The sequence below is a fragment of the Sciurus vulgaris genome, assembly GCF_902686455.1.
Source record: "Sciurus vulgaris genome assembly, chromosome: 1".
Lineage (NCBI taxonomy): Eukaryota > Metazoa > Chordata > Mammalia > Rodentia > Sciuridae > Sciurus > Sciurus vulgaris.
The window spans coordinates 8,130,602-8,146,682 of record NC_136461.1 but is presented as its reverse complement, the minus strand read 5'-3'; the positions used below and the strand labels follow the sequence as shown (position 1 = coordinate 8,146,682).

At 57.4% G+C, this 16,081-nt stretch overlaps 1 protein-coding gene across 1 annotated transcript; it reads right to left on the bottom strand.

Moving 5' to 3' along the window:
* Positions 1–428: 428 nt before the first annotated feature.
* AGTRAP (angiotensin II receptor associated protein) lies at positions 429–10,681 on the bottom strand. Its single transcript, XM_079106467.1, has 5 exons — positions 10,553–10,681; positions 4,318–4,352; positions 3,064–3,169; positions 1,784–1,976; positions 429–654 (listed from the first exon to the last, which is right to left on the bottom strand). Exons 1-5 carry the CDS (start codon positions 10,577–10,579, stop codon positions 539–541), a joined length of 477 nt encoding a protein of 158 aa, XP_078962593.1. The 5' UTR covers positions 10,580–10,681; the 3' UTR covers positions 429–538.
* Between the last annotated feature and the right edge of the window lie 5,400 nt (positions 10,682–16,081).

The window sequence follows — 16,081 nt, the reverse complement described above, 5'->3', positions numbered from 1 at the left end:
CCTGGTGACTACGGAATTCCTCAAGTTTCCACACTGGCTGGGAGCAGGCAGTGGGGCTGGGCGGGTGCTGGGCGCTGCAGACACTTGCCTCCAGACCGGGGGGCCCAGGCACCAATGACTGAGCAGAGGGACTCAGCCCTGTGCCAGATGAAGTCTGGAGCTGAGCGTGACCTGAAGTGCTCAGCAGGCTGCAGAAGAGCAACACAGACTCGGGGAGGCCTGGGGAGGCCACCATCCCTGGTCCTGAGGGGCCTGACCGGCCACACCCACAGTCCGCATGGTACAGTTGAGGGTGGGAGGTAAAGACAGCCATCATTCCAGCCTGGGACCAGGGGAGCCTTGGAGGTTAGGACAAGCGTGTTCATGGGCGGGAAGCCACAGGGCTCCTGGCCTCTCGGGGCACTTGATTCCAGCAGCCTGGGACAGAATGGGGGAGACACACTCCACGTTAGTCCAAGGGAGGGAGGTGGGAAGCGCCCTAGGAGGATGCCCGGGCACCAGGAGAGCAACGTGGCGGGGCTGGTGCAGGTGGCTGGCTTCAGTACCCTCGGGCAGCTTGACCTCTGCCCTCTGGGACCGCAAAGGGGTCTGCAGGTGGCTCCGAGGAGTCGATCGTCTGGTAGGCGCTATGTTCCTGAGAAGGTCCGAGGAAATCTGGTGGGGGGGCAGCAAAGAAAAAAATGAGGGTGAACAATTGGGTTCTGTTGAGCTCAGACCGAGGTCCAGCCCCATCCAAGGCCAGTGCTGGGCGTCCTGAGGCCAAGGGCAGTGGGCAGTGGCAGAACCCGGAGCCCCCGGTTCGCTGCAGTCCAGTCATTCCTCCCACATGCCCACAGAGCAGGCAAACCCCTCTCCTTGCCAAGGAGCTGAGAGTCAAAGAGGCCACCCGACTGGCCCCAGGGGGTACAGCCTGAAGCCCAGACGCTGGCCTCGGTCTCAGCAGCACGGCCCGGGCCAGTGCTCAGGACCCGAGGGACTCCCAGCCCTGGGCCTGCGGACTTCTTCCCAGTTCCCGGCCCGGACACAGGGACACCACAGCACTGTACCCAAAGGCCCTGGAGCTGGTCAGTTGCTGCACCCAGGGCTGGGCCCAGGCAGGGCAGCCTCCAGAGCCCGCACACCTCACTCGCCCGCTGCACCTTTGTCCTAAAGGCTGTGGGCCCCAGTCTCCTTGTCTGCCCAACGGGATGGCTCCTGGCTCCCCTCTCCCTAGGGCAGGTCTGGGTAGTGCAGAGGTCAGCCAGGGCGGTCGCCACAGGCCACTCCAGCTTGCCTAGTGCCCCCAGGCCACCTGCACCTTCTTCTCTAAGCAAAGGACAGAAGCCTCGCCTGCCTCCACCAGCTCAGAGGGCAGAGAAGAGTGTAGAGGGGACAGGAAGGGCTCGGCCCCCATGGAGTCAAGGGGTGCAGGATTTCTGGAGCTGTGGGGCTGGGCGGGAGGTGAAAGGGCTGCTCATGGGAAGCGCCTGCCATCTGGGGCTGCTTCCCTGAGGCCCCCAGGCCAAGCACCTGGAGCTCTCCCTGGAGACTAGCGCTGTGTCTGCCCAGAAGAGTCCCGCGTGGCAGGAGCAGAGCGGAGAAGCCTCAGGCTGCTGCCCCGAGCCTGTGTTCAGCCCGATAGCGGGGAGAGACCACCCCAGACTAGGACAGCGGGGCCACAGCTCTGGCAGCAGTGACCAGGAGCGTGCTCACCCAGCCTGGTGGGGAGGCCATGCCACGCTCCTATGTCTGGGGCCCCAGGTCCACCGGGCAGAGGGTTGGGCTGGCCAGAGGGCAGGCTCACCGTGGGACAGGAGGTCACCCCCGCGCTCCCGGTACATGTGGTAGACCAGGAAGCAGGAGAGGGGCTTGAGCAGCAGGCTGAGGATGGCCATACCAGCGCCGAAGCGGCTTGTGTCTGAGGTGGCAGCCACAGGGTAGAAGATGCTGATGTAGATGATGTCCAGGAGGACGGTGGCCAGCAAGCCCCCCAGAAACTGCAAGACACACGCCACAGGTTTGTGGGCACTCTGGCTCCTCCTCCGCAGACACCAGCCCAGAAGCGTGGCTTCTGCCCTGCTGGGTCCTTATGGTTTGCTAGCAGAGTGGTCGAGCCGGCAGGCAGGACCTGGAGGACGGGCTGAGGCTCCTAGTGAAGCTACGAAAGGGACCCTGGGGCCTGGGCCCAGCCTGCAGGGTCCACCTGTGCCACCCCCACCTCCCAAGGTCATGACAGGGTCCGCTTGGTTCTAGAATCTCCAAGGTGGAAGATCCCATGGAGTCCATCGGACACGTGCATCTCCACCACCAAGGAAACCGCTCCTCAATCACTGAGAGGCTGCAGCCGGGCGGGAAGAGCTGGGCTGGGAAGCCCCCTGGGCAGCATCAATTGGGACTTCAGTAAAGGAGTGGAGCGCCCTACCGTCCAGGTCTCCCAGCCACCTGCCCCCAACTCCCCGAATAAGAGATCCCCCAGGGAGGGTGTTATGGAGTACATGTGAGGTGTCCCCCAAAGCCCGCATGAGACAGCGCAAGAAGGCTTAGGTGAAACGGCTGGGTTACGAGAGCCTCAAGCAGTCGGTGCGTGAACCCCTGATGGTACTAACTCAGCGGTCACTGGCTGGAGGAGCAGGGTGCTGGGGGCGTGCCTTTGGGGCATACGTTTTGTCCCTGGTGAGTGAAGTCTGTCTCTGCTTCCTGGTGTGATGCCCTGAGCGGCTTCCCTCCACCACACCCTCCTGCCATCAAGTCTCGCCTCACCTCCAGCCCCAGGGGTGGAGCTGGCTGTCTGCGGACTGAGACGGCACAAACCATGAGCCTCCAGACAAGCTCTTCCTCCTCAACTGTTCTTGTCAGGTGTCTTGATCACAGCGCTGAAAGGCTGACTTAAACAGAGGGCCAGACGCACTGGGGGAGTGGCCTGCTGGGTCCCACCCAGGACCGTCTCGGGAAAAACAGCAGGGAGCAGGATGGCTGGTTAGGAGACCTTGGAGGACTGAAAATGGGGGTACAGGGGAGAGAGACGGCTGGGCAGGTGAGAGGACGGCAGAGCGCGATGCCCACCCCACGGCTCTCCGTACTCACCATGCTGATGGCATCCACAGAGTCCCGCTGAGCCACGGCCCACACGCCCAAGGCCAGGATGGTGAAGTTGGCCCAGGCATAGGGGCCAGAGAACGCGATGCAGCCCCTGTGGGAGAGACACCTCCATCTCTCAGATGGCCACCCCCTGCAGTGCCTGCCCTCCTGCTCCAGAGTCCCAGGCCCCCTCCGAGAACAGGCCCCAGTCTGCAAGGCCAGCTGGCTGCCCTCGGAAATGTCGGCAAGACACCTCCCCGCTTCCTGGGCCCCACTCCTGCCCCCTGCAGGCTGTTCTCGGAAACACAGAAAGCATGTGAACCAGATGGTCACTCTGCTAAAACACTCCAACAGCTTTCTATGCCATTTGAAATAAAACAGACCCTTTACCAGGCCTGCAGGGTGGGGCAAGCGCCCCAGGGCATTCAGCCAGCACCACCACCCTTCCCGAGGCCAGGCTGCGCGGCTCCCTGGACACTGCCCTGGTCATCTTTTCACTGAGGCCCCTCCCTCACTGCCAGTGGTGAGTACCCTTCCCTGACAGGACATCGCTTTATTCTTTAGGGAACTGCTGCTGACGCTGGGTATGTACTGGTTTGCTTGTTGATCCAGGGGAAACCTGCTAACGCTGGTACCCTGAGCGGTTGCAGGCTCCCTCAGTCCCCACACTGGGTCTTGACAGCCCAGCAAGCTGTGAGGTGCGTCATAGACTTAGATGATATCGAGTGTAACACGCAGAAGACCCGTGCAGAGCCTGGGGCCGCCGTGGCCTAAACCACCGCATCCCAGGGCATCAGGGGAGCGAGTGCCGGGCCTCTGCCCAGGCTCGCTGCTCAGAATCCCCGGAGACGGACAGGGATCTGCACCAGCCCCTCGTGTCTGTGACTCACAGCTGCTGGCATGTGCAATGTGCTTCAAAGTTGGCAAGGTGTGCACGTGAGATCCGGTTTCCGTCTTGGATTGGCAGAGATCTCCCCAGAAGCTCCACAGATACAACAGAGGTGTCAACCAGTGCCAAGGCTGCCCCACGGCAGCCTGGCGTCCCTGCAAGCCCTGGGGTGCCTGAGGAGCTGCGTTCTGCTCCTGTGGGGCACTGTCCTTACCCCTCTGTGTAGGTGGAAAGCAGGCTCCGTGAGCACCCTGACTTGCCCCAGGTGGCCTGGCTAAGAGACAGCAGAACAGAACCCGACCAGGCTGACGCGGACTTGGGGACAAGGACATAGCCTCTAGGACGCGTTGGCACACACTGCAGTCACTCACCAGGTTGTCAGCAGCCAGTGAACCAGGAGAATCACCTGTGGCACAAGAGGGGCAGGGAGCAGGTCTGAGAACGTGATGTCACCACCACAGGGGCAAGGAAGCTTCTGAAGCCGGAACAGGAGTCCCCGCCCGGCACCCGCGAGGGCTCGTGACTGTCTCAAGGAACAGCAGGAGCCAGGTGGGAGGCCGCGGTGGACACCCAGACCTGCCACTTCGAAGGGAATCGGCTCTGGAACCAGAAGAGCTCCCAGGCACAGTGGGGACCACAGAGGACTCAGGAGGGCAACCTCTCGGGACACAGGGTTGGGGTACTGTGGAGGACAGAGGGGAGGCCACTACGGTGACCAGGAGAAAGAACAAGAGGGGAGGAGACTGGAGTTCAAGCCCAGGGCAGGGAGACATCATGGCGTGACATCTGACAAAGTAAACAAAATCCCTGTGTTTTTCCTGGATTTCTGCACAGCACTGGGGACTAAACCCAGCGTGCTCTACCACTGAGCTACCGCCCAGCCCTCTGGAGTTATCTTTTTGAGACAAGGTCTTGCTAAGCTGCCCAGGCTGGCCGTGAACTTGCGATCCTCCTGCTCCTGCCTCCTGAGTCACTGGGATTATAGGCCTGCGCCCCTGCACCCAGAAATCCCACCTTCTCACCGCCCTCTGCGTCCCACCACACTGGCCTCTACTCCTTCATCCGTAGGCCCTTCCTGGACAGAGTGCAGAAAGGAGGGGCGGTGTCATGGGAGGGTGGGGGCGGCTGAGTGCTGGAGGGGTCCCGACTGTGGGGACGGTGTGGCCACATTGGGGACAACGTGGCACAGGACTTCAGGAGGACGGAAGCCCTGAGCTGGGAGCTTCAGGGGCGCTCAGTGGGGGCACAGGTCAGGCTGTGAGGGAGAGATGCCCGCCTGGGACCAGCCTGCTGGAGGCACGGCAGGAAGAGTTCCTCCTTACTACACACCTACTACGTGCCAGGCCCTGTGCTGGGCACCTCACATGCCTTATCTGGGCCTCCTCCCGACAGCCTCTGGAACACGTACTATCATTATTCCTTTACAGACTAGAGCTAGGCCCAGAGGTGAATTAAGCTGATAGAGATCCCACAGATACTGAGGCGCAAAACCAGAATTCAGTTCAAATCTGGCTCCTGGACCAACCAGCGCTGCCTTTGGTCAAGAGGGCTGTCTGGGCTTTTGAGCCATGTGGACGTCCTCCACCCAGGGCACAGGTGACATCCGGAGCAGAGGCTGGGACACTTCGCCTTCACCTCCAAGGCCCAGTGCAGGGTGAACCCAAGGGGTCCTGGCTCCATCCCAACAGAAACTCCTCCCAGTTACAGACCAGGAAGACGACTCTGGAAGGATCAGCGGCCCACATCATGGAGGTGGCAGGTCTGAACCACGGGATGGGGTATCACAGCGGGGCTCTAGGAGGAATCCCCCCATGTCTCTAAGCGCTGTCAGCACAGGAGCGCCCTGGAGCCCGAGCCTCCCCGGAGGCACTAACATCCCCATTTTACAGTGGAAAAACTGAGGCTCCGCCATGCTGGCCAGCGCAGAACCAGTGCCACTCCAGGCTGCGCTGCCCGCCCGCCTGCCCACATGGCCTCTCCCATCACGAAGCTGGGAAACAGCGGGGCAGGCTGAGCTCTGGTGGCGTCTCTTCCCAGGGGCTTTAGAAAAGCGACCACATGGTGCTGCTCTTCCTCAGCATCTGCCGTTTGCCTTGGCACCACTGGTACCTGCTGTGTCTACCTGGGGTGGAAGGCACAAGGACGTGAGCTGCTGGACGAGGACCGACGTCCAGCAAAGCCCATGCGTAAGTAGTAATGGGCCCTCAGTGTGTGGGGTCCACTGGGACCCCTGCTCTGCGAAACAAGGAACCTCACTGGACCACAGCTGGGGGTGATAGGGAGCAGGGGTGGTCACAGGAGGCTTCTCCAAGGAAGTGACGTTTAAGCCAAATGAAGGCAGTGATGGGTGGCTAGCCAGGGCAGAGAGCAAAGAACACGTGGACAGGTCAGCTCCTGCAGAGGGCAAGGCAGAAGGGAGCATGGAACCTTCTGGAAACTATTTCTGGAAAACCTTGCCGGAGTAGAAGTCCAGAGGAGAGTGGAAGAGGGCGGGTCAGGGGCTGGGGGCAGGGAGGATTCCAATCCTTATCTTAAGAGCTAACATGGTCCCTTGCATCCCACAGGAATCCCCATCCAAAGAGGGAAGGCCCTGCCCAAGGCCACATGGAGGCCTTATGGTTGGGCTTTGGACTGTGAGGAGACACTGAGGGAGGAGGCCCGGTGAAGGCAGGTCACACCACCACTGTCCTCCCCTACCCCACCTGACCCTCTCACTCTGGTTCTGAGAACTGACTTGTTCCCAAGGCTCTCCTCCCGGGCCAGACTGCACACCGGGAGGTCTGGCAAAGCAGTGCTTCTTGGCCCTGCAAATCTTGCTGGGGAGGGAGCCTGTGGCCTCACACGTGCCAAGCACACAATCGGCCACCAGGCTCTACCTGCGGCCGGCAAGTCCTGGCTTAGTATGGAGAGTGGCGATGGGACCAGAGGCTGAGGCTGGACAGCTGCCAGGCTGCAAGGGCCGCAGGCAGGTCACTGAACAATTGTGGGAGACTCTGCCTCCAGCTGAGGGCTGTGGGCAGGAGCGCCGGCTAAAGCCAAGCCCCTGCAGAGGAGGATGAGAACAAACTGAAGACCGAGGACCCTCAAATGGCATAGGCCCCCCTCGGGCATGGCTGTTGTTCCCAAGTATTGAAGGAACTCAGTGCTATCTGTCACTCCTCTTAAGCCCCCAGGAACAGAAGCCCATGAAGACTAAGCCTCTGCTGCCCGGCTTCTCCATCTCCGTAACGGGAGGGCACCCCAACCCACTGCACAGAGACCTAGCATCCAGGAATGCTCCGGGGAAACCCAGCCAAGCCAGCCCTGCCCTTCCTGGCACCCTGCAGCAGGAGGAGCCAGTGACTCACTGTGGACACGGAAGAACTGTCCACTGGCTGGCTCTGGGGGCAGCTTCTGAAAAAGAAGCAGGAAGCGTGGGAGGGATCTGAGCTATGTGGGACCAGGGCTGGGATGCGAGGTCAGCAGGACCTTTCCTGGAAAAAGGGAGAAGGCAGGGCCTGAGCCCTGAACCCTCACTACAGTGCTCAGCCAGGGGGCTCTTCCCTGGACGGAGGCCAATGGACCAGGGCAATGAGGGTCGCAGGATGCTGGAGGGACAGGAGATAGGGTGTGGGTTCAGGAGCCGCACCTGAGGTATGGTGGGGGCAGCCTGTGTTGTGGTAGGACCCATCTGTCCCAAGGGCTGCCTCAACTACCAGGGAAACAGCCCTACCCATTTAGCACCCATAGGTCCCTGCATGGCCCAGTGTCCTGGAATAGCAGCAAGCAGGGGACTCCCGCTACTGACCAGCACCTTCCTGCTGAGGTGCTCTGCGTCCACACTGCCCAGGTCAGTGTGGACGCTACCTGCATGGGGCAGAACTGAGGTTAAGGAACTGTCCCAGTGGTAGAGATCACGAATGGCAGAGCCAAAGGCACATCTCGGAACCGGACCTCGGCCAGAGTTCGACCTAATGCTGTGCCACTCCTGGACCGTAGGATCTTCCTTGTCTCACCCTAGAAGGTAGGATCTATTTTTATCCTTTTAGAGGAAATGGATATTCAGAGAGGTCAAGAAACCCACTTGAAGACATACGGCTAACAAGTGGCAAGACCTGGCCTTGAACTCTCTCTGTCCACAGGCCGGTGCCCCAGCCACTGTGCCACAATGTCAGAGAAGGCTGGCTGGGTAGAAAGGAGGAAGTCTGACCCACAGAAGGGAAGGCCAAGAAGCCAAGGGGCCATGTGGACCAAGACCTAAACCTCTGCCACCAGAGGACCCAAGGGAGGAGGCAGGTGGGACTTCCCAGGCAGACCTCAGATGAGCGTGCAGCTCAGAACCCCGAACGCATTCCTGTATGTCCTGTGCAAACACTTGTTGGCCTGTCTCCTACGACAGTGAGCGCTCTCTCCCAGGGTGGCTGAGGCTAAGGGACACGTCAGGGCTGCCCTGGAGGGGAGGCGAGGTCATGCAGTGGCTAACTGCTGGGTTCCTGGAGTTTGAGATGTGGATGTGATCCTGGCTGCATGTCCTAAGAGGCGATGTGGCCTTGGAAAGTCGCCTAACCGCCCAGAACTGCTGCCTGCTCTTCTGTCACTCCCATTTCACAGTGCTGTTGTGGGATCTAGAGGGCAGGGGAGGGCAGCACATGGAGGTACTCCTTCTGAGAGGAAGTGGGCTTCCCTGGGCTACATCACCTTCTGGGCCACTAGTCCTCCTCCCAAGACCTCAGGTTCAGTTCTTTCTAAGCAGGTCACAATGCCATTCCTCCAACTCAGGGCTTGCTTCAGGAAGGCATGCATGGGACTCAGTTAGGGACTTATGCAAAGGGCCTGGGGCAGCCAGTCTCACCTGGCCCCAGACCACACCAGCGAATTGCACACAGGCAGGCACTTAACTTGCGTCCAAGGGAGGGAGGGTTTGGGGTGGGGGTGCAGGCCCAAGGTACAGTCCCCAGCTCCAAGGGATATCCCACCTAAGTGCTTAAGAGCAAGGAGTCAACGCCACCCTCCATAGGGTAGCTAGATGTGGCAAACAAAACCACAGAACACCCACTTAATTCTGAATTTCACATCATGAATAATTTAATATGTCACCAATACTGCCTAAGACATACTCATAATAAAACCTGTTGTTCTGAAACCCAAATTCAACTGGATGTCTTGTAAGTTACCTGGCAACCTGGCCCCTCAGTCCTCTGGCACTCACTGGTCTCTGTAGCAGTTAAGACCCTGGGAGACATCGGTTCTTGCTGCCCAGGCAAGGAAAGGACCAGCCTTTTCATTCTGAGCACCAGAGCATAGCTCACACCTGTGGATGCTCTTGACCTGTCAGGCCCATAAAACTGGCATAAGCAGTCAAGGCCAAGGTCAGCCTTAACTAAAGTGGTACCCAGGAAAAGCCACAGCTCTAGAGTCTGTTCTGTGGGTTCAAATCCTGAGTCTGCCATTCACTCCCTGACGATTTGCTGCCTTGATCTGAGCTGAAGTCCACTCCTTTGTAAAAAGATGGCCTGTTTCTCAGAAGGAGGCTGTGATCAAGTTGACAACCTGGCCTGCAAAAAAGTCCCCCACACTAGAGTTCCCTTCCCTTCCAATTTCTGCAACTCTGTCGCTCACCTGGTCCTCTCTTAGCTACCATCTTAGGCAAATCTCGAGTAGCAGAAAAGGCATTTGTCCTTAACCCCACGGGCCTGAAGTATTGATACCAACCTCAGTTTACCCTCATGTAAACTTCTCCTCATGTAAAATTCCCTTATTTCAGCCTTCTCCCCAGGCTGTTGACTGGAAGCTTCAGGAAGGCTGGCAGTAGCAAGCGCTGTGGGATGAAGAAGGGAAACCTGCCCCGGCCAAGTCACAGCCCAGACCGTGTGTAATGATCCAAAGACGGATCACACTGTGGCTTTGTAGCCCTCTCTTAGATTCCTTTAGTCCCAGACACCAACGGGGTGCTAAATGCTTTGTCACTCGGGAGTAAGGGGGATAGAGTCTCAAGGAAACCGCACCAAGACCCAAAATGGCCGGTTTAGTCCAAGGTCCACACCTCGCTGCCCAAAGCTAAGTCGCGGACCTCTTGCAAACGGAGCTCAGGCGCCAGACGGCTGCGGGTGGGCGGAGAGAAAAGGAAGAGCGCCGGCCCAGGAAATGAAGACACCCCGGGAGGCCCCGCACGTTGGCCCGAGGGCCCGGAGTCGGGGTTTTCTGCTTGGAAGTAACTTCTGCAGCTTGTGCTTCTTACTTATGCAATAAGGCCGCCGGGTTTGGGGAACCTCTGACTTTCCTCATCTGACTGCACCAGGGCCGCACGGGGGCTCGGGGAAGGGTCGGGCCCCTCTCGGGCCCTCCCCGTGCTCCAGGGGCATGCTGGGCGCGAAGGCCAGCGCCGTCCTGGGGACCCGGCGCCGCCACCGGAGGGTCTGGCTCCGCGGAGGGGCGGCCCTCTCCCGCCCGGCGGCCCGGGCCTTCCCCGCTGGCCCCGCCGCGGCCCGCGCACCTCCTCACCTCGGGGCTGAGCGATGCCCGCGACCCTGCTACTCCTCTTTCCCGACTCGGTCCCCCCACCCTGCTTCGAAACCCGGCTGCCAGCACCCTCCCGCACAGGAGTCCCGCCCGCCCCGCCGCGGCCACCTTCAGGTTCACGACCGGCAGCTCCATCCCGGCCCAGGCGGTGGGCACCTGCGCGACGGCCGCGGGGGCTCCTGGGCCCCGAACTCCAACAAACTTCTCCGGCCCCGCCCGCCCGCTGCGCCCGAGCCAACCCCGGCTCGCTTCCCGGTCACGTGAGGCAGTCGGGGGCGGGGCGTAGGGCCGCTGCGCGGTTGCCGGGAGACGGCGTCCTGCCGCTCGCGCCTCCCGCGAGGCTGCAGAGGCTGCGGGGCTGAGAACCTGGAAGCTGGGCCGGGGGGGACCACCTGCAGCCACGGTGCGAGCTCCCGACGTGGCAGCAGTGGGCGTCTCCCCGAGGGCGCTCCCTCTCCTTCCCCATGAAAATAGGTTATTTACAGTACCCACCTCCTTGGAGCCTTGGGAGGATCGAGTGGTTAATTTATGTCGTTGAAGAAAAATTTATTTCAGCACTTGTTACAACAGGAGGCCGTTCAAAAATAGAACTGCAATAGGGAGGGAGATGGCGCTCTGCTCCAAACAAGGGTGAGTGGGGACTTTCGCCACAAACCATTGAGGGGCCAGTGGATGGAAAATTGATGAGGGGACACCAAGAGCAGAATGATTCTTGTATAATCAGGTCTTGCAGGCAGGGCCAGTACAGGAAGACAGAAGGCCGAGGTCATTCCTAGCTCTGGAGCCAGCACCATTTCTGGAGTCTGAGGCAGGAGGATTCCCTGCACCCTGGAGTTCAAAACCAGCCTAGGCAGCCTTGTCTCAAAAAACAAACAAACAAAAAACAAACAAAAACAGACTGGGCATGGAGCTCAGTGGTAGAGTCCATTTGCACACACGCAAAGAAAAAAAAAAAATCAAAAACAAAACCCAGGGCTCAGTAGAGCCCAGCTAAAGCTTAGTCAAGAAGAGAGTGCCTGGCACCTAGTAAATGGGCAACACACATAAGCTATTGTTACCATCAACACACAAGGAACCAACTGGTTGGAACCCATTTAAGTCAACATATCAAAAGTTTTAGAAAGCTCTAGCTCGAGAACCAGCAGAAATTCTTCCCTGCATAAACCCTCAATTGTACTGGGAGGAAATGAGGAGAAAGCAGTTGTCTCCCTGTGATCTTAGGTGTGGACCCTCTTGGGGTATATCAGAGTGCTTGCTCTTGTTTCCAGGAGGTTAAAAAACAAGTGGGAATCCACAAAACTGCCTGAGTAGGTCCTGAGACAATGTCCAGACCCACAGTCTCCCCACATACAAAGAAAGGATTCTCTGATAGGTGAAAAGAGTTTTGCAGCCTGGGAGGCAGAGTCTCTCTGACCTTCTCCTGCCCTCCTGTCTCCTTCCCCTCCCTCTCCCCAGAAGTGAGTCCTAGAAACCCTCACAGAAACCCACATTCCTTTCTCCCAGATGGGTCCTAGAAACTAGGATTCCTCCCTACAAAGCAAGCGGTAAAATCTAGAAAGTTCTTTCCCTTTTTCCTTCTCCCTTGAGGACGCTCATTCCAGAGGGCATCCTAAAAAATCTACCCTAATTTTAAGGGTTGAGGATGTAGCTCAGTGGTAGACCGTTTGCCTACTATGTGCAAGGCTGTGGATTTCATCCCCAGTATAGGGAGGATATAAAGTACCGGAAGAGTCCTGCCCCATAGAGGAGGAGGAAAGATACACAGGCTAAGAAGAATCTGAACAGACAGGCCTTGCTGGTCCTACCCGCTTTCTGTCACCCTCAGATCATCCCATTTCTGCCGTTTTTTTTTTTTTTTTTTTTTTTTTAATTGCATCTAAGCATAAAAACAGCCAGTTTTCCTTAAGATTTGGGTCTTCCTTGCTGAAGGCTCCCTTGTCGCATAGAACCTCAATGAAATAAATCTGCTATGATTTTCTCATGCTAAACTCTCTTTTGTTATAGGAGTATTGACTGCCCCCTTAGGGAAGGGAAGGAAAGGAATAACCATGGTCACTTTGTAAGAAGAAGGTGCGGGATTAGAAGGGACAATACGTGCTTCTTTTGTGGCAGACATAAACAACCCAAGGGCAGGTGCAGTTCTTACCCCTGTTCACAAGTTAGGAGAAGTTAAGCTGCTGGCTCAAAGACCCACCGCACCCCGGAGGTCTGGCTGCAGGACCCTGGCATCTAACCACTGAGCTCCACAGCCTATGGAGCAGGCGATACAGGCTGGGCTGGGATGAAGAGGACGGAGCCAGGCGAGGAGGGCCTGCAGAAGCACAAGGCAGGTCTGTGGAGTGTCCCTGCCACTTACACACTGATGCTGTGTTCATCCCCGCCAGCTGGCGTGGGAGGCGGGGGAGAGTGCACAGGAAGATCCAGCTGGCGGGTAGGCCTGGGGGAGGCATCGAAGGCACAGAGGAACAAAGGAGCACAAAATAGTTTTCTCCGAGGAGCCAGAGCCCTTGCCATGACCCACGTGGGCTGTAGAAGGACAAATGACCTCGGCATTCCACAGGGCTTCCGTGTCACACCTTCAGTGAGTACACTTCTGGAATAGGAGGAATTTGTAATGCCCCTCACCGCCTGTGTGTCTCTGATTTCTGTATCTTCAACAAGAAATCGACAGGATTGAACCCAGGGGCCCTTGACCAAGGCGCTCCATCCCCAGTCCTTTTTTAATTTCTTATTTTGAGAAAGGGTCTTGCTAAGGTGCTACGGCTGGCCTTGAGCTTTCCATCCTCCCGCCTCAGCCTCCTGGGTCTCTGGGATGGTAGGTGTGCCTCACCGCGCCCGGCGTGCACACCTTCTTGGGTAAATGCCTGGAAGTGAAAGGGCCGATCCTACGGCAGGCGTGTGTTTAACTTTTTAAGAAACCGTAAGACGGTTCTCCTAGACAGTTGTACCATCCTATCTTATATCAGAAAGGATTGCCTGATCTATTTGTACCCACCACCACCTAGACTGTAAGCCCCGGGAGGGTCTCGCGTCCTGAGTGCCTCGTCCTGTGCCTGGCACATAGTAGGTGCTCAGGGAATTAACTGATCTACACCAACTGACCAGATACACGTGTGCTGCTTCCTCCGATCAGGAGCACCTGCCGCCCAACTTGCTGTTTGTCCTCAAGTTGCTTCTCAGTCTAGGCTCTGCCCAGGAAGACTCCCCATCAGTGCGGCCAGTTAAGCCAGTAGCTGATAAAAATGACTACAGCCATTTCTTTCTCATGGTTTCTCGTCTCTTTCAGATAAAGTGTTTTTTGGACTCCTGCCTGGCCTCCTCTTGTGAGAGTGATCTTGGGCAAGTTATGTAGCCACTTTGAGCCTCAGGATGTGGTGGGGATGACGTGGAGGTAGGATAGGAGAAGCAAAAGACAGGCAGAAAGGAGACAAAAGGGAGGAAGAGAGACTGTGGCTTTAACCGAAAGCCTCGTGCTGCAGTTCCTTATACCTTCGCTCCTGGGCCAGTCATTCCTCCCAGGCTGCACCCTCGGCTCCCTGGGAAATCTACGGATCTTCATGCACAGTCTCACAGACCCTGGGAGTTCACCTGCTTCTGGAAGTCGCCCTGCGCACTTTTAATTAGCCCACGGCTATGGCTGCGTGTATTTTAGAATAGCCTGAGCAAAGAGCAATTCAAAACCTATAACACAGGGACTTTTCCATATGATCTATCGATCAGATAATGGAGGAGACGTCAACCTGAGAATACAGAGCCACCAGACCACCACACACCATCTGGGGATGGTGGGTCTGTTGTCATGCCTGCACGCCTTCCCAGGCCCTCCCCTCATAAATTTTCTTCTAAAAGAAGAGTCCAAGGTCTGGCACAGTGACACACATCTGTAATCCGGGCAGCTACGGAGGCTGAGGCAGAAGGATCATGAGTTCAAAGCCAGCCTCAGCAAAAGTGAGGTGCTAAGCAACTCAGTGAGACCCTGTCTTGAAATAAAATACAAAATAGGGCTGGGGATGTGGCTCATTGGGTGAGTGCCCACGAGTTCAATCCCAGGTACCCCCAAAAAAGAAGAACCCAAGACCCCCAAAGCATCTCTCACCCTTGAGATGGCCCACATTCTCCCTTGAATGTGTGCTCCTGGATTTCTTGGTATCTCTGATGGTGCCTCTATCTGACATTTCTTGACATTCTTTTTTAATGACATTTGTCAAGGTTGCCATTGTCCTGAGATGAGTCCTCTCTGGGACCTCTTCAGATCCCCCTCCAGGGATGATGTGGGGTCATTTGCATAGGATGCCCGGCACCGCTCCTGGCACCTGGGTGGCACTTGATAAGCAGGGCCCCTTTTGCTGCTGCATTAAAAACACTGTGCCTCAGCATCTCTTGGCATCTTCTGACCTTCAGGCACGCTGTGAACTGAAGTGGCAGGGAAAGCCCTGTTGGATGGAGGGGTGAGGCACAGACATTTTCCTACTAGCAAAGTCCGGGAGATAGACCTCAGTGTACTGTGGAGAAGCTAGGAATTTAAGGCCAGGATTCCTGCTGAACTTCCCAGCATTCTGCTGCTGGGTACCTGTGGCCTTGAATATGTCACTGAGTCTGAATTTTTTTCTGCATCCAGAAAATGGGGCAGTGAGGCATTGATTAAGCCAAGACTTTGAACCAATTTTCCAACTGTTCCTTGACCTTCGAGGTAGTGGACACCAATTCTGATGCAGATTCCAGCCACTTCCTTTCCAAAGTGGGCAAATAAAACTGGAAGAAACAGAACAGAGAAAATAAACCCAAACCCTTTCTGACAGTCACACTGGCCTGTGAGAAAGCAGGACCTGTCACAAAATGCGCAGGGAGAAGGGCCTGGCAGGGAGTCCTGGTCCCTTTGTGGGTGGGGCTTTTCCTGGGGTTCCCTCTGGAGCCCTTTCCTGGGATGTTCATGAGCACGCTGGCTCCGTGTTTCTTGGCCTGAGGTCTGGCAGGCCTAGGGACGGTCAGAGCCACCTTGAAGCAGAGGTCAGCTACCCTGAGCAGCAAGGCAGTGGAAGATGGGGCAGGAGAAGGTGAAAGAACCCACGGGAACCACAGAGGATTGTGGGCGTGGCTGGGCTCCCGGGCCTCACTCTCTGTCCTTCTGCCCAGTCCTCCGCCCCTACCATTAGACTCGGCAGTGGACACTACGGCTCACAGCCAGGAAGATGGCTTCCTATGTGGTGGCACCTCCACTTTCCTCTTCCAGTGCTTTCTGGAGGATCCTGACATCGTGTGCCAGGGGCTGAGAGTCACCTCGGGGAGGAACTTTTGTTTTTGTGACTTATCAAAAGCAAGGGGAGGGGTGTGATTCTGAAATATTTGTCCCAAAGGCCCAGAATTCAAACTTGCAGTCGCTTCCATGGCTGACTTTATAGACCCAGCCGGGCTCTATGAATGTTCCGGCAGAGCTGTGAAGTCCAGGAAATTACTCCTAATGTCCCTGCTGCTTCACTGCCTCACCCAGGTCCTATGAAATGACTGCTAGGTGAGGGTCGTCCTGGCAAAGCCTCCCCACTTAGACATGTCGCCCTGTCCCTCCAGAGACCCGTGTGCTCATGTCAGGCATCAGAGAGCCCATCAAGATGCCCCAGGGAGCCCTTGGTGCTCACAGAA

What these genes read in the sequence shown, in the direction of transcription:
- AGTRAP (XM_079106467.1), bottom strand. Translation starts at nt 10,579, where the DNA reads ATGGAGCTGCCGGTCGTGAACCTGAAG. An exon ending in CACTGGCTGCTGACAACCTG is followed by an intron (nt 3,170 to 4,317) that starts GTGAGTGACTGC and finishes TCTCTCCCACAG; the next exon opens with GGGCTGCATCGCGTTCTCTG. An exon ending in GGGTGACCTCCTGTCCCACG is followed by an intron (nt 655 to 1,783) that starts GTGAGCCTGCCC and finishes CCCCCCCACCAG; the next exon opens with ATTTCCTCGGACCTTCTCAG.